Genomic DNA, 24290 nt, shown 5'->3' with positions numbered 1-24290 from the left:
GAGATCCCCCTATGCCTTCCGACGAACCATCAAACAGGAAAAGTGTCAATACAGGACTATGATCGAATCATACTACACCGGCTCCGACACTCATCAGATGTGGCAGGTATTGCAGACCATTACAGACTACAGAGGGGAAGCACAGCCGAAAGCTGCCCAGTGACACGAGCTAAACTGCTATGCTTGCTTCGAGGCAAATAACACTGAAACATGCATGAGACCACCAGCTGTTCCGGACGCATGTGGGATCACGCTCTCGGCAGCCGATGTGAGTAAGACATTTAGACAGATCAACATTCACAAGGCTGCAGGAACAGACGAATTACAAGGCCATGTACTGCGAGCATGCGCTGACCAACTGGTAAGTGTCTTCACTGACATTTTCAACCTCTCCCTGTCCGACTGTGTAATACCAACATGTTTTAAGCAGACCACCATAGTCCCATAGTCCATAGTCTCTGACGGGCCACCCTCAGGTGGTAAGGGTAGGTAACAGCACGTCCGCCTCGCTGATCCTCAACACGGGGCCCCTCAGGGTTGCGTGCTTAGTCCCCTCCTGTACTCCCTGTTCACTCAGGACTGCACGGCCAGGCATGACTCCAACACCATCATCAAGTTTGCCGATTACACAACAGTGGTAGGACTGATCACCGACAACTACGAGACAGCCTATAGGGAGGATGTCAGAGACCTGGCCGGGTGGTGCCAGAACAACAACCTCTTCCTCAACGCGATCAAGACAAATGAGATGATTGTCGACTACAGGAAAAGGAGGACCGAGCACGCCCCCATTCTCATCGAAGGGGCTGTAATGGAGCAGGTTGAGAGCTTCAAGTTCCTTGTTGTCCACATCACCAACAAACTAATATGGTCGAAGCACACCAAGACAGTTGTGAAGAGGGCACAACAAAACATATTCCACCCCCAAGAGACTGAAAAGATTTAGCATTTGTTCTCAGATCCTCAAAAGGTTCTACAGCTGCACCGTCTAGAGCATCCTGACTGGTTTCATCACTGCCTGGTATGGCAACTGCTCTGCCTCCGACCGCAAAGCACTGCAGAGGGTAGAGCGTACTAGAGGTCGGCATGGCCGACTAATTAGGGCCGATTTCAAGTTTTCATAACAATCGGCCTTTTTGGACGCCAATTATGGCCAATTCCATTGCAATCCACGAGGAGACTGTGTGGCAGGCTGACCACCTGTTACGCGACCACCTGTTACAACCTGTTACCACCTGTTACGCGCAGCATCAAAAGGACCTTGTGGCTGCAAGAAGCCAAGGTATGTTGCTAGCTAGCATTAAACTTATCTTATAAAAAACAATCAATCTTAACATAATCACTAGTTAACTAAGCATGGTTGATGATATTACTAGGTTAACTAGCTTGTCCTGTGTTGCATATAAAAATCAAACTTTCATTAAATCACACATGCAAGATAGCAAATTAAAGCTACACTTGTTGTGAATCCAGCCAACATGTCAGATTTCAAAAAGGCTTTTCGGCGAAAGCAAATGATGCTATTATCTGAGGGTAGCACCTCCGTAAACAAAGAGTGAATCCATATTTCAACCCTGCAGGCTCGACACAAAACGCAGAAATAAAAAATATAATTCATGCCTTACCTTTGACGAGCTTCTTTTGTTGGCACTCCGATATGTCCCATAAACATCACAAATGGTCCTTTTGTTCGATTAATTCCGTCTATATATATCCATGTATTTGGCGCGTTTGATCCAGAAAAACACAGGTTCCATCTTGCTCAACTTGACTACCAAATATCTCAAAAGTTACTTTGTAAACTTTGCCAAAACATTTCAAACTACTTTTGTAATACAATTTTAGGTATTTTTTACGTAAATAATTGAAAAAATTGAAGACGGGATACAGGAAGAAGACAAACTGTAGCTAGCTTTCTGGTCACGCACCTCTATCTAACAGTACACTTCAAGTAACCCTCGTTCAAGATGGCCGTACTTCTTCATTACACAAAGGAATAACCTCAACCAATTTCTAAAGACTGTTGACATCCAGTGGAAGCGATAGGAACGGCAAGAATGTCCCTTAGAAATCTGGATTCCAAATGAAACCTTATTGAAAAGAGTGACCTCACAAAAAAAATCTGAATGGTTTGTCCTTGCGGGTTCGCCTGCTAAATAAGTTCTGTTATACTCACAGACATGATTCAAACAGTTTTAGAAACTTCAGAGTGTTTTCTATCAAAATCGACGAATAAGATGCATATCTTATCTTCTGGGGATGAGTAGCAGGCAGTTGAATTTGGGCATGCATTTCATCCGGACGTGAAAATACTGCCCCCTGTCACCAAGAAGTTAATGACCGTTCCTCAGGTGCATGTTCATTAATTGTTTATGGTTCATTGAGCAAGCATGGGAAACAGTGTTTAAACCCTTTACAATGAAGATCTGTGAAGTTATTTGGATTTTATGGATTATCTTTGAAAGACAGTGTCCTGAAAAAGGGACGTTTCTTTGTTTGCTGAGTCTATATATAAAAATTGGCCGATTAAATCGGTTCTGGATTTTTTTGGGTCGTCCAATAATTGGTATTGGCATTGAAAAATCATAATCGGTCGTCATCTAGTGCGTACGGCCAGATTACCGCACCTGTACATAGCCCACCTATAATTTAGGCCAAACAACTACCTCTTTCCCTACTGTATTTATTTTATTTATTTATTTATTTGCTCCTTTGCACCCCATTATTTTTATTTCTACTTTGCACATTCTTCCACTGCAAATCTACCATTCCAGTGTTTTACTTGCTATATTGTATTTACTTTGCCACCATGGACTTTTTTTGCCTTTGCCTTTACCTCCTTTATCTCACCTCATTTGCTCACATCGTATATAGACTTGTTTATACTGTATTATTGACTGTATGTTTGTTTTACTCCATGTGTAACTCTGTGTCGTTGTATGTGTCGAACTGCTTTGCTGTATCTTGGCCAGGTCGCAATTGTAAATGAGAGAGAACTACCTGATTAAATAAAGGTGAAATAATAATTATTTTTTTTAAGTACATCACTGGGTCCAAGCTTCCTGCCATGCAGGACCTCTATACCAGGCGGTGTCAAAGGATGGCCCTAAAAATGTTCAAAGACTCCAGCCACCATAGTCATAGAATGCTCTCCCTGCTACCCCTGCTCTTTATTAATATAAGAATGAACACTGCACAAACTAACCAAAATAACAAAACAACACGTGACGCTATACAAAAGAGTGCTGAACAGGCGACTACTCATAGACAAGATCCCACAAACACCAAAAGGAAATGGCTACCTAAATATGATCCCCAATCAGAGACAACGATAAACAGCTGTCTCTGATTGGGAACCATATCAGGCCAACAAAGAAATACAAAAACTCCTAGACTTACAAAACTCTCGACATACAAAACCCTAGACAATACAAAAACTAGCGTACCCACCCTAGTCACACTCTGACCTAACCAAAATATAAAGAAAACAGAGCTATCTCAGGTCAAGGCGTGACATAAGGTCTCTGTAAGGTCTAAACCTTTTGTATTCAGCATTTCACAGTAAGGTTTACTACACCTGTTGTATTCTGCATTTCACTGTAAGGTCTACTACACCTGTTGTATTCAGCATTTCACTCTAAGGTCTACACCTGTTGTATTCGGCGCATGTTACTAATAACATTTGATTTGATTTGAAGTAGATAATATCCAAACATGAAATAAATAGTAAAAATGAACAGTAAACATTACACAAACAGCAGTTCCAACAGTATAAAGACTTTACAAATGTCATTATGTGTGTATATACAGTGTTGTAACGATGTGCAAATGGTTAAAGTACAAAAGGGAAAATAAATATACATAATACACATAAATATACATAAATATGGGTTGTATTCTTCACCTCATGTTGTGGGCAGTGAGCACATAGCCTGTCTTCTCTTAATTAAAACTTCTTAAGGAATAGGGGGCAGCATTTTCACCTTTGGATAAATAGCGTGCCCAATTTCAACTTCCTGCTACTCATGCCAAGAATATATGATATGCATATTATTAGTAGATGTTGATAGAAAACACTCTGATGTTTCTAAAACTGTTTGAATCATGTCTGTGAGTTTAACAGAACTTATGTAGCAGGCAAAACCCAGTGGACTAACCATTCAGATTTATTTATTTTTTTAGGTCTGTTCAGTAATGTCTCATTGGGAAATAATATTTCTTAGGCACTTGTTTTCAGTTCCTACCGCTTCCACTGGATGTCACCAGACTTTGGAATTTGGTTGAGGTTATTCCTTTGTGCAATGAAGAAGTAGGCCATCTAGGAACTGCGTAACACAACACTGTTGAGAGTTGCGCAAGACTTGAAAAGTAGCGTTGGTTTGTTGTCTTCCTGTATTGAACACAGATAGACCCGTCTTCAATTTGATTGATTATTAACGTTTAAAAATACCTCAAGTTGTATTACAAAAAGTAGTTTGAAATGTTTTGGCAAAGTTTACAGGCAACTTTTGAGATATTTTGTAGTGACGTTGCGCAAATTGGAAGCAGTGTTTTTCTGGATCAAACGTTTGATTTTTGTATAATTTTATTTGAATTTGCCGCATTTCTGCATTTTCCTGGCTTTTGTCAAAGTGGGAATCAAGCGTCCACTATACCTTAAGAAGTTTTTAAGAGCCTGCCTATGGCGGTCTTTCTCTGTGGTATTTCACCCAGTAGATATGGGAGTTTATCAAAATTGGATTTGTTTTCAAGTTTTTGGGGATCTGTGTAATCTGAGGGAAATATGTCTCTCTAATATGGTCATATATTGGGCAGGAGGTTAGGAAGTGCAGCTCAGTTTCCACCTCATTTTGTGGTCAGTGAGCACATAGCCTGTCTTCTCTTGAGAGCCATGTCTGCCTACGGCGGCCTCTCTCAATAGCAAGGCTATGCTCACTGAGTCTGTACATAGTCAAAGCTTTCCTTAAGTTTGGGTCAGTCACAGTGGTCAGGTATTCTGCCACTGTGTACTCTCTGTTTAGTGCCAAATAGCATTCTAGTTTGCTTTGTTTTTTTGCTAATTCTTTCCAATGTGTCAAGTAATTATCTCTTTGTTTTCTCATGATTTGGTTGGGTCTAATTGTGCTGCTGTCCTTTGGCTCTGTGGGGTCTGTTTGAATTTGTGAATAGAGCCACGAGACAACTTGCTTAAATGACTCTTCTCCAAAGTCATGCCTCTGTAGGTGATGACTTTGTTATGGAATGTTTGGGAATCGCTTCATTTTAGGAGGTTGTAAATTGTAAAGTCTCTTTTCTGGATTATGACAATTAGAGGGTATCGGCCTAATCCGCTCTGCATTATTTGGTGTTTTATGTTGTACACAGAGGATATTTTTTGCAGGATTCTGCATGCAGAATCTCAATTTGGTGTTTGTCCCATTTTGTGAATTCTTGGTTGGTGAGCGGACCCCAGACCTCACAACCATAAAGTGCAGTGGGTTCTATAACTGATTCATGTATTTTTGGCCAGATCCTAATTGGTATGTGAAATTTGATGTTCCTTTTGATGGCATAGAAGGCCCTTCTTGCCTTTGTCTCTCAGCTCGTTCACAGCTTTGTGGAAGTTACCTGTGGCGCTGATGTTTAGGCCGAGGTATGTATAGTTTTTTTGTGTTCTAGGGCAGGTATTCCCAAACTGCCTTCGGCCAAATAAAAGTTCGATTCACATTTTCAAACAGTCCATTTAGATTTTCCAGTGGGGCAATACATGAGGATGATGTTTTCTTCTCGCCTCGTTTATTTTTATTTTTTTTAAATACAATTAAACCATCTAGTCGAATACAGGTGGTCACATAATTAACATCAAATGAACCGTTATGCAGGAATTCCACTAGTGTTCCAAACGTAGCTGCTGCTCATTCCTCTCGAAAATGGATAAATTATCAATAGAGACAAATAGAGAAAAATAGAGGCAAATACTGTTACTACCAGCAGTACTACACCTGCACCTGTCGACGACACAGGTTGTTCTGGTTCCACGAGCACATCCAATGCAATGATATGGCCAGCGACCATGTAACGCTTTTACAACATACAGCGCTGGTTGTCAAGGAGCAAAGTATTGACACCTTTTTTAAATTGAGAGTCTAGCTTAGTTTTCTTAGTGACCACTTGCATGACGACGAGTTTCTCACACCACTGGCCTATCTGGGTGGTGTTTTTTTCTTGCCTGAATGATCTGAATCTAGGATTACAGGGACTCTTCTCAACTATATTCAATGTGCAGGACAAAATTGATGATTAAGAAGTTGGAGCTTTTCTCTGTCTGTATTAACAAGGACAACACGCAGGTCTTTCCATCATTGTATGAATTTTTGTGTTCAGTTGAACAAGCTTACGGACGATGTCAAATGTGATATAGCGAAGCACCTGAGTGAGTTGGGTGCGCATTTACGCAAGTACTTTCCAGAAAAGGACAACACAAACAACTGTATTCGTTAAACCTTTCATGCCCTGCCTCCAGTCCACTTACTGATATCTGAACAAGAGAGCCTCATCAAAATTGTAACAAGCGGTTCTGTGAAAATTTAATTTAATCAGAAGCCACTGCCAGATTTCTGAGTATCCTGCCCGGCAGATCATGCTGTTAAGACACTGATGCCCTTTGCAACCATGTACCTATGTGAGAGTGGATTCTCGGCCCTCACAAGCATGAAAACTAAATACAGGCACAGACTTTGTGTGAAAAAAATATTTAAGATGGAGTTATGTGTATGCTTTCAAGCACACCCTTCTCATTAAGCTGTGGTGAATTATTCACCATTTTAGATGAACAAACAAGGTTTTACAAAATTATTGATTATTTTTATATTATTATTTGTGCCCTGGTCCTATAAGAGCTCTTTGTCACTTCCCACGAGCCGGGTTGTGACAAAAACTCGAACTCATTCTTATGTTTAATAAATGTGTGTGTGTGTGTGTGTGTGGCAGGCTTACAATGATGGCAAAAAACAACATTTGATAGTGCACTGACCTTGGTGCTAGAGGAGGTACGCAGCTGGAGGTTGAATGTTTGTAGGGACTATAAAAGGTTTGGGAACCACTGCTCTTGGGCAACGGTGTCTAAATGGAATTTGTATTTGTGATCCTGGCGACTGGACCTTTTTTGGAACACCATTATTTTTGTCTTACTGAGATTTACTGTCAGGGCCCAGGTCTGTACAATCTGTGCAGAAGATCTAGGTGCTGCTGTAGGCCCTCCTTGGTTGGGGACAGAAGCACCAGATCATCAGCAAACGGTGACATTTCACTTCAGATTCTAGTAGGGTGAGGCCAGGTGCTGCAGACTGTTCGAGTGCCCTCGTCAATTTGTTGGTATATATTCTATATTTTGAAGAGGGTGGGGCTTAAGCTGCTACTTCCGGCGCGGTCTACTTCTGGCGCCGACAGAGATGGCCGCCTCGCTTCGCGTTCCTAGGAAACTATGCAGTTTTTAGTTTTTTTACGTGTTATTTCTTACATTAGTACCCCAGGTCATCTTAGGTTTCATTACATACAGTCGAGAAGATCTACTGAATATAAGAGCAGCGTCAACTCACCATCAGTACGACCAAGAATATGACTTTCGCGAAGCGGATCCTGTGTTCTGCCTTTCACCCAGGACAACGGAATTGATCCCAGCCGGCGACCCAAAAAAACAAGTCCGTAAAAGAGGGAAACGAGGCGGTCTTCTGGTCAGACTCCGGAGACGGGCACATCATGCGCCACTCCCTAGCATTCTTCTCGCCAATGTCCAGTCTCTTGACAACAAGGTTGATGAAATCCGAGCAAGGGTAGCATTCCAGAGGGACATCAGAGACTGTAACGTTCTTTGCTTCACGGAAACATGGCTCACTGGAGAGACGCTATCGGATTCGGTGCAGCAAGTTGGTTTCTCCACGCATCGCGCCGACAGAAACAAACATCTTTCTGGTATGAAGAGGGGCGGGGGCGTATGCCTTATGGCTAACGAGACGTGGTGTGATCACAGAAACATACAGGAACTCAAATCCTTCTGTTCACCTGATTTAGAATTCCTCACAATCAAATGTCGACCGCATTATCTACCAAGAGAATTCTCTTCAATTATAATCACAGCCGTATATATTCCCCCCCAAGCAGACACATCGATGGCTCTGAACGAACTTTATTTGACCCTTTGCAAACTGGAATCCATACATCCTCAGGCTGCATTCATTGTAGCTGGGGATTTTAACAAGGCTAATCTGAACACAAGACTCCCTAAATTGTATCAGCATATCGATTGCGCAACCAGGGCTGGCAAAACCTTGGATCATTGTTATTCTAACTCCCACGATCCATATAAGGCCCTGCCCCGCCCCGCCCTCCTTTTGGAAAAGCTGACCACGACTCCATTTTGTTGATCCCTGCCTACAGACAGAAACTAAAACAAGAAGCTCCCATGCTGAGGTCTGTCCAACCAAGCTGATTCCACACTCCAAGACTGCTTCCATCACGTGGACTGGGATATGTTTCGTATTGCATCAGACAACAACATTGACGAATACGCTGATTCGGTGTGCGAGTTCATTAGAACGTGCGTTGAAGATGTCGTTCCCATAGCAACGATTAAAACATTCCCAAACCAGAAACCGTGGATTGATGGCAGCATTCGTGTGAAACTGAAACCACTGCTTTTAATCAGGGCAAGGTGACTGGAAGCATGACTGAATACAAACAGTGCAGCTATTCCCTCCGCAAGGCAATCAAACAAGCTAAGCGTCAGTATAGAGACAAAGTAGAATCTCAATCCAACGGCTCAGACACAAGAGGTATGTGGCAGGGTCTACAGTCAATCACGGACTACAAAAAGAAAACCAGCCCAGTCACGGACCAGGATGTTTTGCTCCCAGGCAGACTAAATAACTTTTTTACTCGACCCCGCCCTGTGCAACTGGACTTCCTGACGGGCCGCCCCCAGGTGGTGAGGATAGGCAACAACATCTCCACCTCGCTGATCCTCAACACTGGGGCCCCACAAGGGTGCGTTCTGAGCCCTCTCCTGTACTCCCTGTTCACCCACGACTGCGTGGCCACGCACGCCTCCAACTCAATCATCAAGTTTGCGGACGACACAACAGTGGTAGGCTTGATTACCAACAACGACGAGACGGCCTACAGGGAGGAGGTGAGGCCCCTCGGAGTGTGGTGTCAGGAAAATAACCTCACACTTAACGTCAACAAAACTAAGGAGATGATTGTGGACTTCAGGAAACAGCAGAGGGAACACCCCCCTATCCACATCGATGGAACAGTAGTGGAGAGGGTAGTACGTTTTAAGTTCCTCGGCATACACATCACAGACAAACTGAATTGGTCCACCCACACAGACAGCATCGTGAAGAAGGCGCAGCAGCGCCTCTTCAACCTCAGGAGGCTGAAGAAATTCGGCTTGTCAACAAAAGCACTCACAAACTTCTACAGATGCACAATCGAGAGCATCCTGGCGGGCTGTATCACCGCCTGGTATGGCAACTGTTCCGCCCACAACCGTAAGGCTCTCCAGGTCTGCACAACGCATCACCGGGGGCAAACTACCTGCCCTCCAGGACACCTACACCACCCGATGTTACAGGAAGGCCATAAAGATCATCAAGGACAACAACCACGCGAGCCACTGCCTGTTCACACCGCTATCATCCAGAAGGCGAGGTCAGTACAGGTGCATCAAAGCTGGGACCGAGAGACTGAAAAACAGCTTCTATCTCAAGGCCATCAGACTGTTAAACAGCAACCACTAACATTGAGTGGCTGCTGCCAACACACTGACTCAACTCCAGCCACTTTAATAATGGGAATTGATGGGAAATTATGGGAAATATTAACAATGCTACCTAATATAATGTTTACATACCCTACATTATTCATCTCATATGTATACGTATATACTGTACTCTATATCATCTACTGCATCTTTATGAAATACATGTATCACTAGCCACTTTAACTACGCCACTTTGTATACTCATCTCATATGTATATGCTGTACTCGATACCATCTACTGTATCTTGCCTATGCTGCTCTGTACCATCACTCATTCATATATATTTATGTACATATTCTTTATCCCCTTACACTTGTGTGTATAAGACAGTAGTTTTGGAATTGTTAGTTAGATTACTTGTTGGTTATTACTGCATTGTCGGAACTAGAAGCACAAGCATTTCGCTACACTCGCATTAACATCTGCTAACCATGTGTATGTGACAAATAAAATTTTGATTTGATTTGATTAAATGTGTGTTTTTTGCCAATGTTTTAATTTTATAATGTCTTATGTTTTCCCCCCATCACCACTTTCCATCAGTTTGTATAGCAGACCCTCATTCCAAAGGCTTTTTGAAATCAACAAAGCATGAGAAGACTTGTTTTGGTTTGTTTGTTTGTCAATTAGGGTGTGCAGGTTGAAAAAATCAAATCAAATGCATTTATATAGCCCTTCTTACATCAGCTGATATCTCAAAGTGCTGTACAGAAACCCAGCCTAAAACCCCAAACAGCAAGCAATGCAGGTGGCTAGAAAAAAAACGTCTTAGAAAGGCCAATACCTAGGAAGAAACCTAGAGAGGAACCAGGCTATGTGGGGTGGCCAGTCCTCTTCTGGCTTTGCCGGGTGGTGATTATAACAGAACATGGCCAAGATGTTCAAATGTTCATAAATGACCAGCATGGTCAAATAATAATAATCACAGTGGTTGTAGAGGGTGCAACAAGTCAACACCTCAGGAGTAAATGTCAGTTGGCTTTTCATAGCCGATCATTCAGAGTATCTCTACCACTACATGGTCTGTCGTACGGTAATTTGGTAAAAAGCCAATTTGACATTTGTCAGTACATTGTTTTCACAGGGGAAATGTAGAAGTCTGTTGTTAATGATAATGCAGAGGATTTTCCCAAGGTGGCTGTTGACGCATATCCCACGGTAGGTATTAGGGTCAAATTTGTGGATTGGGGTGATCAGTCCTTGGTTCCAAATATTGGGGAAGATGCCAGAGCTAAGGATGATGTTAAAGAGTTTAAGTGTAGCCAAATGGAATGTGTGGTCTGTATATTTTAGCATTTCATTGAAGATAAAATCAACGCCTTTTTGGGTTGGAGGGTTTGTATTTTGTCCTGTAGCTCATTCAACGTAATTGGAAAATCCAGTGGGTTCTGGGCGTCTTTAATAGAGATAAGTATTTGATAATGTATATGTTTTTGCTGTTTGTTCTTTGTTACAGGGCCAATAAGATTGGAGAACATCTCTGTTTTGGATAGAAAACTCTTTGTGTTGTTTGTTTAGTGTTTTCCAGTTTTCCCAGAAGTGGTTAGAGTCTATTTGTTCTTCAATTACATTGAGCTGATTTCTGACGTGCTGTTCCTTCTTTTACCGTAGTGTATGTCTGTATTGTTTTAGTGATTCACCATAGTGAAGGCGTAGACTCAGGTTTTCTGGGTCTCTGCTTTTGGTTGGAACGGTTTCTCAATTTCTTTATGTTTTTGCATTGTTCATCAAACCATTTGTCATTGTTAATTTTCTGTTTCGATTTCATAGGGAAGCTGAAAGGTGAAATAAACTGTTTCCATTTCTACTGCCAAGTTTACACCTTCAGTACTACACCTTCTTCCTCCCCGGAAATCTGAGCTACTCAACCGCCCTCTCTCTCTCTCTCTCTCTCTCTCTCTCTCTCTCTCTCTCTCTCTCTCTCTCTCTCTCGCACCTCTCTCTTTCTCGGTCCCTCTGCCTCTCCCTCCCTCATCTCTCTCAGTCCCTCTCTCTCCACCTCTCCCGCCCTCCCTCTCTCTTAATTACACTGTTTTCTTCATGCAGCACATTAAGATTCCCAGTACTTTTTAGGGCAATACCACTTACCTAGAATATGAATAGCTGTTGTCCGTTATATATATTTAGCCTATCAGGCTCTGAGTGTTCAAATGAAATCAGGAAGCATGTAGTTGCTTTGGCAACACCAGAACGGTGTTTTTATCAAATCAACTCTTCGCAGCTCAGCTCAAATGATTCAGATCTTGGTACATTTCCTCCTTCAGCACATCAAGGATATCATCTATCTCAGGACAGACAGGTTAGTGCTGCGATTAAACTTTGAATAGAACTCAGTGTCAAAACCTTCAGGTCTGGCAGCGTGAGTAAAAGGCAGCATCAAAAACCTCCAGGTCTGGCAGCGTGAGTAAAAGGCAGTATCAAAAACCTTCAGGTCTGGCAGCGTGAGTAAAAGGCAGTATCAAAACCTTTAGGTCTCACCGACTGAGAAAGAATGGACTGAAGGTCATTCATCTACTGAGAGAGAGAGGACTGAAGGTGATTCACCTACAGAGAGAGAGGACTGAAGGTGATTCACCTACAGAGAGAGAGGACTGAAGGTGATTCACCTACAGAGAGAGAGGACTGAAGGTGATTCACCTACAGAGAGAGAGAGAGGACTGAAGGTCATTCATCTACTGAGAGAGAGTGGACTGGTCATTCAAACGCAGTCAGGGGGATAACGTTTAATCAGAAAGTATTCATACCCCTTGACTTATTCAACATTTTGTGTTACAGCCTTGTTACAATTCAAAATTGATTTTTTTTCTCACCCATTTCTAAAAACATGTTTTCAGTCTTCAGTCCTCTCTCTCTGTAGGTGAATCACCTTCAGTCCTCTCTCTCTGTAGGTGAATCACCTTCAGTCCTCTCTCTCTGTAGGTGAATGACCTTCAGTCCTCTCTCTGTAGGTGAATTACCTTCAGTCCTCCTTTAAACATGTTTTTAGAAATGTTTGCAAATGTATAGAAAAATTCAACATGGAAAAATATAAACAATATAATTATAGAGATAAACTCAAAATACCAACATGTGAGAAATACTGTACTTTATTACTGTTTCACTAGGGTATAAAAATGAGGTAACACACATGTAATATCCCTTTGTCATCCAACACCATGAAGAAAACAAAAGAACTGGCAGTTCAAAAGAGACAGGTGGTCGTAGACCTTCATAAATCTGGTCATGGCTACAAGAAGATCCACAAACGATTGAATATACCACTGAGCCCTGTTAGGGGAATTATTAAAAAATATAAAGATATGGAACAGTTGAAAACCTCACGGGTAGAGGACGCAAATGCATTTCCCCCCAGGAGAGGGAGGAGGATGGTGAGAGAAGCAACAAAATCACCAAGAATCACTGTGAAAGAATTTCAGGCCAGGTTTCAAAAAGCACCATCCACGGGCTCTTTAGAAGGGTTGCCAGAAGAAAGACCTTAATGACCCCAATACACAGACACAAGCGCTGGGAGTTTGCCACACGTCATTTAAATTATGATTGGAAGAAGGTTCTCTGGTCAGATGAGAACAAAATGTAACGTTTTGGTCCGATACAGCATCGGCATGTTTGGCGTCGAAACAGGAGAGGCACCTCATACCCACGGGGAAATATGTTGTTGGATCAGTGATGTTTTGGGGCTGTTTTAGAGGAGAGGCACCTCATACCCACGGTGAAACATGGTGGTGGGTCAGTAATGTTTTGGGGCTGTTTTAGAGGAGAGGCACCTCATACCCACGGGGAAATATGTTGTTGGATCAGTGATGTTTTGGGGCTGTTTTAGAGGAGAGGCACCTCATACCCACGGTGAAACATGGTGGTGGGTCAGTGATGCTTTGGGGCTGTTTTAGAGGAGAGGCACCTCATACCCACGGTGAAATATGTTGTTGGATCAGTGATGTTTTGGGGCTGTTTTAGAGGAGAGGCACCTCATACCCACGGTGAAACATGGTGGTGGGTCAGTGATGTTTTGGGTCTGTTTTAATTCCAGAGGTCCAGGGGCACTAGTTAAGATTGATGGCATAATGAATTCCACCAAGTACCAGGCAATTTTGGATCACGATCTGGTTGCCTCTGTCAGAAGGCTGGGACTTTGCTGACTTTCCAACAAGACAATGACCCAAAACATACCTTAAGATCCACACAGAAATGGTTCTGTCACAACAAAATCAATGTTCTGCCATGGCCATTTCAGTCACCTGACCTCAATCCAATCGAAAACCTTTTGGGCTGAGTTGAAGAGGGCAATTGACGAGCGTAAACCCAAGAATGTGAAGGATCTGCATAGAGGAATGGTCCAAAATCCCTCCAGATGTGTTCCTTAACCTGGTCAAACATTACAGGAAAAGACTCCACGCTGTTATCCCAGCCAGAGGTGGATGTACTAGGTACTAAATGAGGAGTGCCAATAAATATGAAACCTTGATTTTGGTGAAATGTATTTTGTATTAAGAAATTGTTTGATTTTGGTGTGTTCCATTGAAACATTAATAAAGTACAGTATTTCTCACATTTTGAGTTTATCTCTATAATTATATTGTTTATATTTTTTAAGTATTGTTTGTGCGTTGCCAGTCAGGGGTGCCAGTAATTTTGGAGCCCACTGTATGTATTCACACCCCTGAGTAAATACATGTTAGAATCACCTTTGGCAGCGATTACAGAAAACTGTAACTAGGCCACTCAGAAACATTCTACGTCTTCTTGGTCAGCAACTCCAGTATATAAACTTGTGTTTCAGGTTATTGTCCTGCTGAAAGGTGAATGTGTCTCCCAGTGTCTGGTGGAAAGCAGACTGAACCAGGTTTTCCTCTGGGATTTAGCCTGTGCTTAGCTCTATTCCCTTTTTATTTGTATAGTAAAAAACTCCCTAGTCCTTATCGATTACACGCATACCCAGAACATGATGCAGCCACCACTATGCTTAAACCTATAAAGTCTGGAATTCTGCAATGTGGTTGTATTGGATTTGCCATAAACATAGCACTTTGTATTCAGGACAGAAAGTGAATTTCTTCTACACATTTTTTACTGTTTTACTTTAGTGCCATATTGCAAACAGGATGTATGTTTTGGAATATTTTTTTTGTCCTGTACAGGCTTCCTTATTTTTGCTGTCATTTAGGTTAGCATTAATAATCCTTGTGACTACAATGTTGTTGATCCGTCCTCAGTCATTAATAATCCTTAATAGTTTATTGATGCTGCGTCAATCTAAGTAACATAATAACATGTGTTTCTATGGGCTGTAGTAGTAAAGGCCAAATTCAATATTTTAATCAACTAATTATATACATACAGTACCAGTCAAAAGTTTGAACACACTTAATCATTCAATAGTTTTTCTATATTTGTACTATTTTCTACATTGTAGACAAATACTAAAGACATCAAAACTATGAAATAACACATATAGAATAATATACTCACCAAAAAAGTTCAAACCAAACAAATTCAAACAAATGTCATATTTGAGATTTTCCAAAGTAGTCACCCTTTGTCTAGATGACAGCTTTGCACGCTCTTTGCATTCTCTCAACCAGCTTCACCTGGAATGCCTTTCCAACAGTTTTGAAGGAGTTTCCACATATTTGTTTTTCAATAGGACAATGACCCAACACACCTCCAGGCTGTGTAAGGGCTATTTGACCAAGAAGGAGATTGATGGAGTGCTGCATCACATGACCCGGCCTCCACAATCACCCGACTTCATGAGTTGGACTGCAGAGTGAAGGAAAAGCAGCCAACAAGTGCTCAGCATATGTGGGAACTTTTTCAAGACTGTTAGAAAAGCATTCCAGGTGAAGATGGTTAAGAGAATATCAAGAGTGTGCAAAGCTGTCATCAGTTCCATTTTTGCTTGGCCAGCACCCAGGCAGTAGGCACCGCAATGGATGCCTTTCAGAACCCATTTTAAAACCTGTTTGGTTCTTGTTGTCAGTTGTTAGCAGTAGCGGTGCGTGGGTAAAATCACTGGGGAAGCTCTATGTGTTGTAATAATTGCATTGTTTGCTCTATAACCTGTTAATTCATATGCCTTGTGACTGTGATATAGAGGCCTAAAGGCAGAGACAATAAGAAGACAGGGGCAAATTCAACCATGTAGAGTAACAGATAGTTACATGACCTACAGCTAGTAACTATAGTTACATGACCTACAGCTAGTAACTATAGTTACATGACCTACAGCTAGTAACTATAGTTACATGACCTACAGCTAGTAACTATAGTTACATGACCTACAGCTAGTAACTATAGTTACATGACCTACAGATAGTAACTATAGTTACATGACCTACAGATAGTAACTATAGTTACATGACCTACAGATAGTAACTATAGTTACATGACCTACAGCTAGTAACTATAGTTACATGACCTACAGCTAGTAACTATAGTTACATGACCTACAGATAGTAACTATAGTTACATGACCTACAGCTAGTAACTATAGTTACATGACCTACAGCTAGTAACTATAGTTACATGACCTACAGCTAGTAACTATAGTTACATGACCTACAGCTAGTAACAGATAGTTACCTGGTTGGGGGTTTCCGACATTAAACAACTATTGATTTAGAACCACATAGAAAGTAGAAAACAGGAGCTGCCTCCACTATTTCAGCACCATATCAATATCAAATCACCTCTGCTTAGTTTAATACAGTGACAACTAAAATATACCAAAAACTATTTAGCTCAGTCAACGTAAGATAAATATGATGTGTCTGTCCATGGTGCTTATTGGTGTGTGTGTGTGTGTGTGTGTGTGTGTGTGTGTGCGTGTGTGTGTGTGCGTGCGTGCGTGTTGAAGTAGAAAAACATGTTGACTCCCTAGTTGTAGAGGAGCACCGATGCCATCCTCCTCTCCTTCATGTTGACGAAACGAAAAGGCAGAGTTGCAAAGAAAAAAGCCTAATCTCAGACTGGCCAATAAAAAGAAAAGATTAAGATGGAAAAAAAGAACACAGACACTGGACAGAAAGGCCAGCATCCAAGAGTTGCCTCTCACTGTTGACGTTGAGACTGGTGTTTTGTGGGTACTATTTAATAAAGCTGCCATTTGAGGACTTGTGAGGCGTCTGTTTCTCAAACTAGACACTCTAATATACTTGTCCTCTTGCTCAGTTGTGCACCGGGGCCTCCCACTCCTCTTTCTATTCTAGTTAGAGCCCGTTTGTGCTGTTCTAGGAAGGGAGTTGTACGAGATCTTCAGTTCCTTGCCACATTCTCTCATGGAACAGCCTTCATTTCTCAGAACAAGAAAAGACTGATGCGTCTCAGAAGAAAGTTCTTTGTTTCTGGCCATTTTGAGCCTGTAATCGAACCCATAAACGCTGATGCTCCAGATACTCAACTAGTCTAAAGAAGGCCAGTTTTATTGCTTCTTTAATCAACACAACAGTTTTCAGCTGTGCTAATATAATTGCAAAGGGTTTTCAAATAATCAATTAGCCTTTTACAATAATAAACTTGGATTAGCTAACACAACGTGCCATTGGAACACAAGGAGTGATGGTTGCTGATAATGGGCCTCTGTACGCCAATGTAGATATTCCATTAAAAATCTGCCGTTTCCAGCTACAATAGTCATTTACAACATTAACAATGTCTACACTGTATTTCTGATCAATTTGATGTTATTTTAATGGATTTAAAAAAACTTGAATTTCAAAACTAGGACATTTCTAGGTGACCCCAAACTTTTGAGGGATAGTGTAGCTGTACCATGACAGATGTCTGTTATCCATGTAGCTGTACCATGATAGATGTCTGTTACCAATGTAGCTGTACCATGATAGATGTCTGTTACCCATGTAGCTGTACCATGATAGATGTCTGTTATCCATGTAGCTGTACCATGATAGATATCTGTTATCCATGTAGCTATACCATGACAGATGTCTGTTACCCATGTAGCTGTACCATGATAGATGTCTGTTATCCATGTAGCTGTTTCATGATAGATGTCTGTTATCCATGTAGCTGTACCATGGTAGATGTCTGTCTGTTATCCATGTAGCTGTACCATGATAGATGTCTGTTATCCATGTAGCTGTACCATGATAGATGTCTGTTATCCATGTAGCTGTACCGTGATAGATGTCTGTCTGTTATCTATGTAGCTGTACCATGATAGATGTCTGTCTGTTATCCATGTAGCTGTACCATGATAGATATCTGTTATCCATGTAGCTGTACCATGATAGATATCTGTTATCCCTGTAGCTGTACCATGATAGATGTCTGTTATCCATGTAGCTGTACCATGATAGATGTCTGTTACCCATGTAGCTGTACCATGGTAGATGTCTGTCTGTTATCTATGTAGCTGTACCATGATAGATGTCTGTTATCCATGTATCTGTACCATGATAGATGTCTGTTATCCATGTAGCTGTACCATGATAGATGTCTGTTATCCATGTAGCTGTACCATGATAGATATCTGTTATCCATGTAGCTGTACCGTGATAGATGTCTGTCTGTTATCCATGTAGCTGTACCATGATAGATATATGTTATCCATGTAGCTGTACCATGATAGATGTCTGTCTGTTATCCATGTAGCTGTACCATGATAGATGTCTGTTATCCATGTAGCTGTACCATGATAGATGTCTGTTATCCATGTAGCTGTACCATGATAGATGTCTGTTATCCATGTAGCTGTACCATGATAGATGTCTGTTATCCATGTAGCTGTACCATGATAGATATCTGTTATCCATGTAGCTGTACCATGATAGATGTCTGTTATCCATGTAGCTGTACCATGATAGATGTCTGTTACCCATGTAGCTGTACCATGATATATGTCTGTTATCCATGTAGCTGTACCATGATAGATGTCTGTCTGTTATCCATGTAGCTGTACCATGATAGATATCTGTTATCCATGTAGCTGTACCATGATAGATGTCTGTTATCCATGTAGCTGTACCATGATAGATATCTGTTATCCATGTAGCTGTACCATGATAGATGTCTGTCTGTTATCCATGTAGCTGTACCATGATAGATATCTGTTATCCATGTAGCTGTACCATGATAGATGGCTGTCTGTTATCCATGTAGCTGTACCATGATAGATATCTGTTATCTATGTAGCTGTACCATGATAGATGTCTGTTATCCATGTGGCTGTACCATGATAGATGTCTGTCTGTTATCCATGTAGCTGTACCATGATAGATATCTGTTATCCATGTAGCTGTACCATGATAGATGGCTGTCTGTTATCCATGTAGCTGTACCATGATAGATGTCTGTTATCCATGTAGCTTTACCATGATAGATATCTGTTATCCATGTAGCTGTACCATGATAGATGTCTGTTACCCATGTAGCTGTACCATGATAGATGTCTGTTATCCATGTAGCTGTACCATGATAGATGTCTGTCTGTTATCCATGTAGCTGTACCATGATAGATATCTGTTATCTATGTAGCTGTACCATGATAGATGTCTGTTATCCATGTAGCTGTACCATGATAGATGTCTGTCTGTTATCCATGTAGCTGTACCATGATAGATATCTGTTATCCATGTAGCTGTACCATGATAGATGGCTGTCTGTTATCCATGTAGCTGTACCATGATAGATGTCTGTTATCCATGTAGCTGTACCATGATAGATATCTGTTATCCATGTAGCTGTACCATGATAGATGGCTGTCTGTTATCCATGTAGCTGTACCATGATAGATATCTGTTATCCATGTAGCTGTACCATGATAGATGTCTGTTACCCATGTAGCTGTACCATGATAGATGTCTGTTATCCATGTAGCTGTACCATGATAGATGTCTGTCTGTTATCCATGTAGCTGTACCATGATAGATACCTGTTATCCATGTAGCTGTACCATGATAGATGTCTGTTATCCATGTAGCTGTACCATGATAGATGTCTGTTATCCATGTAGCTGTACCATGATAGATGTCTGTTACCCATGTAGCTGTACCATGATAGATGTCTGTTATCCATGTAGCTGTACCATGATAGATATCTGTTATCCATGTAGCTGTACCATGATAGATGGCTGTCTGTTATCCATGTAGCTGTACCATGATAGATGTCTGTTATCCATGTAGCTGTACCGTGATAGATATCTGTTATCCATGTAGCTGTACCATGATAGATGGCTGTCTGTTATCCATGTAGCTGTACCATGATAGATATCTGTTATCCATGTAGCTGTACCATGATAGATGTCTGTTACCCATGTAGCTGTACCATGATAGATGTCTGTTATCCATGTAGCTGTACCATGATAGATGTCTGTCTGTTATCCATGTAGCTGTACCATGATAGATACCTGTTATCCATGTAGCTGTACCATGATAGATGTCTGTTATCCATGTAGCTGTACCATGATAGATGTCTGTCTGTTATCCATGTATTTGTACCATGATAGATATCTGTTATCCATGTAGCTGTACCATGATAGATGGCTGTCTGTTATCCATGTAGCTGCACCATGATAGATGTCTGTTATCCATGTAGCTGTACCATGATAGATATCTGTTATCCATGTAGCTGTACCATGATAGATGGCTGTCTGTTATCCATGTAGCTGTACCATGATAGATATCTGTAATCCATGTAGCTGTACCATGATAGATGTCTGTTACCCATGTAGCTGTCCCATGATAGATGTCTGTTATCCATGTAGCTGTACCATGATAGATGTCTGTCTGTTATCCATGTAGCTGTACCATGATAGATACCTGTTATCCATGTAGCTGTACCATGATAGATGTCTGTTATCCATGTAGCTGTACCATGAAAGATGTCTGTTATCCATGTAGCTGTACCATGATAGATGTCTGTTACCCATGTAGCTGTACCATGATAGATATCTGTTATCCATGTAGCTGTACCATGATAGATGTCTGTTACCCATGTAGCTGTACCATGATAGATGTCTGTCTGTTATCCATGTAGCTGTACCATGATAGATGTCTGTCTGTTATCCATGTAGCTGTACCATGATAGATGTCTGTTATCCATGTAGCTGTACCATGATAGATATCTGTTATCCATGTAGCTGTACCATGATAGATGGCTGTCTGTTATCCATGTAGCTGTACCATGATAGATATCTGTTATCCATGTAGCTGTACCATGATAGATGTCTGTCTGTTACCCATGTAGCTGTACCATGATAGATGTCTGTTATCCATGTAGCTGTACCATGATAGATGTCTGTCTGTTATCCATGTAGCTGTACCATGATAGATACCTGTTATCCATGTAGCTGTACCATGATAGATGTCTGTTATCCATGTAGCTGTACCATGATAGATGTCTGTTATCCATGTAGCTGTACCATGATAGATGTCTGTTACCCATGTAGCTGTACCATGATAGATATCTCTTATCCATGTAGCTGTACCATGATAGATGGCTGTCTGTTATCCATGTAGCTGTACCATGATAGATGTCTGTTATCCATGTAGCTGTACCATGATAGATGTCTGTCTGTTATCCATGTAGCTGTACCATGATAGATGTCTGTCTGTTATCTATGTAGCTGTACCATGATAGATGTCTGTCTGTTATCTATGTAGCTGTACCATGATAGATGTCTGTTATCCATGTAGCTGTACCATGATAGATATCTGTTATCCATGTAGCTGTACCATGATAGATGGCTGTCTGTTATCCATGTAGCTGTACCATGATAGATGTCTGTTATCCATGTAGCTGTACCATGATAGATATCTGTTATCCATGTAGCTGTACCATGATAGATGGCTGTCTGTTATCCATGTAGCTGTACCATGATAGATATCTGTTATCCATGTAGCTGTACCATGATAGATGTCTGTTACCCATGTAGCTGTACCATGATAGATGTCTGTTATCCATGTAGCTGTACCATGATAGATGTCTGTCTGTTATCCATGTAGCTGTACCATGATAGATACCTGTTATCCATGTAGCTGTACCATGATAGATGTCTGTTATCCATGTAGCTGTACCATGATAGATGTCTGTTACCCATGTAGCTGTACCATGATAGATGTCTGTTATCCATGTAGCTGTACCATGATAGATATCTGTTATCCATGTAGCTGTACCATGATAGATGGCTGTCTGTTATCCATGTAGCTGTACCATGATAGATGTCTGTTATCCATGTAGCTGTACCATGATAGATATCTGTTATCCATGTAGCTGTACCATGATAGATGGCTGTCTGTTATCCATGTAGCTGTACCATGATAGATATCTGTTATCCATGTAGCTGTACCACGATAGATGTCTGTTACCCATGTAGCTGTACCATGATAGATGTCTGTTATCCATGTAGCTGTACCATGATAGATGTCTGTCTGTTATCCATGTAGCTGTACCATGATAGATACCTGTTATCCATGTAGCTGTACCATGATAGATGTCTGTTATCCATGTAGCTGTACCATGATAGATGTCTGTCTGTTATCCATGTATTTGTACCATGATAGATATCTGTTATCCATGTAGCTGTACCATGATAGATGGCTGTCTGTTATCCATGTAGCTGCACCATGATAGATGTCTGTTATCCATGTAGCTGTACCATGATAGATATCTGTTATCCATGTAGCTGTACCATGATAGATGGCTGTCTGTTATCCATGTAGCTGTACCATGATAGATATCTGTTATCCATGTAGCTGTACCATGATAGATGTCTGTTACCCATGTAGCTGTACCATGATAGATGTCTGTTATCCATGTAGCTGTACCATGATAGATGTCTGTCTGTTATCCATGTAGCTGTACCATGATAGATACCTGTTATCCATGTAGCTGTACCATGATAGATGTCTGTTATCCATGTAGCTGTACCATGAAAGATGTCTGTTATCCATGTAGCTGTACCATGATAGATGTCTGTTACCCATGTAGCTGTACCATGATAGATGTCTGTTATCCATGTAGCTGTACCATGATAGATGTCTGTTATCCATGTAGCTGTACCATGATAGATGTCTGTTACCCATGTAGCTGTACCATGATAGATATCTGTTATCCATGTAGCTGTACCATGATAGATGTCTGTTACCCATGTAGCTGTACCATGATAGATGTCTGTCTGTTATCCATGTAGCTGTACCATGATAGATGTCTGTCTGTTATCCATGTAGCTGTACCATGATAGATGTCTGTTATCCATGTAGCTGTACCATGATAGATATCTGTTATCCATGTAGCTGTACCATGATAGATGGCTGTCTGTTATCCATGTAGCTGTACCATGATAGATACCTGTTATCCATGTAGCTGTACCATGATAGATGTCTGTTATCCATGTAGCTGTACCATGATAGATGTCTGTTATCCATGTAGCTGTACCATGATAGATGTCTGTTACCCATGTAGCTGTACCATGATAGATGTCTGTTATCCATGTAGTTGTACCATGATAGATGTCTGTCTGTTATCCATGTAGCTGTACCATGATAGATACCTGTTATCCATGTAGCTGTACCATGATAGATGTCTGTTATCCATGTAGCTGTACCATGATAGATGTCTGTTATCCATGTAGCTGTACCATGATAGATATCTGTTATCCATGTAGCTGTACCATGATAGATGTCTGTTATCCATGTAGCTGTACCATGAAAGATGTCTTTTATCCATGTAGCTGTACCATGATAGATGTCTGTTATCCATGTAGCTGTACCATGATAGATATCTGTTATCCATGTAGCTGTACCATGATAGATGGCTGTCTGTTATCCATGTAGCTGTACCATGATAGATATCTGTTATCCATGTAGCTGTACCATGATAGATGTCTGTTACCCATGTAGCTGTACCATGATAGATGTCTGTTATCCATGTAGCTGTACCATGATAGATGTCTGTCTGTTATCCATGTAGCTGTACCATGATAGATACCTGTTATCCATGTAGCTGTACCATGATAGATGTCTGTTATCCATGTAGCTGTACCATGAAAGATGTCTGTTATCCATGTAGCTGTACCATGATAGATGTCTGTTACCCATGTAGCTGTACCATGATAGATATCTGTTATCCATGTAGCTGTACCATGATAGATGTCTGTTACCCATGTAGCTGTACCATGATAGATGTCTGTCTGTTATCCATGTAGCTGTACCATGATAGATGTCTGTCTGTTATCCATGTAGCTGTACCATGATAGATGTCTGTTATCCATGTAGCTGTACCATGATAGATATCTGTTATCCATGTAGCTGTACCATGATAGATGGCTGTCTGTTATCCATGTAGCTGTACCATGATAGATATCTGTTATCCATGTAGCTGTACCATGATAGATGTATGTTACCCATGTAGCTGTACCATGATAGATGTCTGTTATCCATGTAGCTGTACCATGATAGATATCTGTTATCCATGTAGCTGTACCATGATAGATGTCTGTCTGTTATCCATGTAGCTGTACCATGATAGATA

The 24290-nt window shown here is 41.1% G+C and overlaps 1 protein-coding gene across 1 annotated transcript in view; it reads left to right on the top strand.

Moving 5' to 3' along the window:
* The first annotated feature begins 210 nt into the window (after positions 1-210).
* The window catches only part of LOC135507548 (GDNF family receptor alpha-4-like), a 105447-nt gene continuing 81367 nt past the window's right edge, over positions 211-24290 (top strand). Inside the window, exon 1 of the mRNA XM_064927054.1 lies at positions 211-268. Within this exon, the coding sequence (XP_064783126.1) occupies positions 211-268 (58 nt within the window). The remainder of the gene's footprint in view (positions 269-24290) is intronic.

The sequence above is a fragment of the Oncorhynchus masou genome, chromosome 21, assembly GCF_036934945.1.
Source record: "Oncorhynchus masou masou isolate Uvic2021 chromosome 21, UVic_Omas_1.1, whole genome shotgun sequence".
NCBI classification, from domain to species: Eukaryota; Metazoa; Chordata; class Actinopteri; order Salmoniformes; family Salmonidae; genus Oncorhynchus; species Oncorhynchus masou.
The sequence above is the reverse complement of the archived record's forward strand: the minus strand, read 5'-3'. Positions and strand labels throughout refer to the sequence as shown.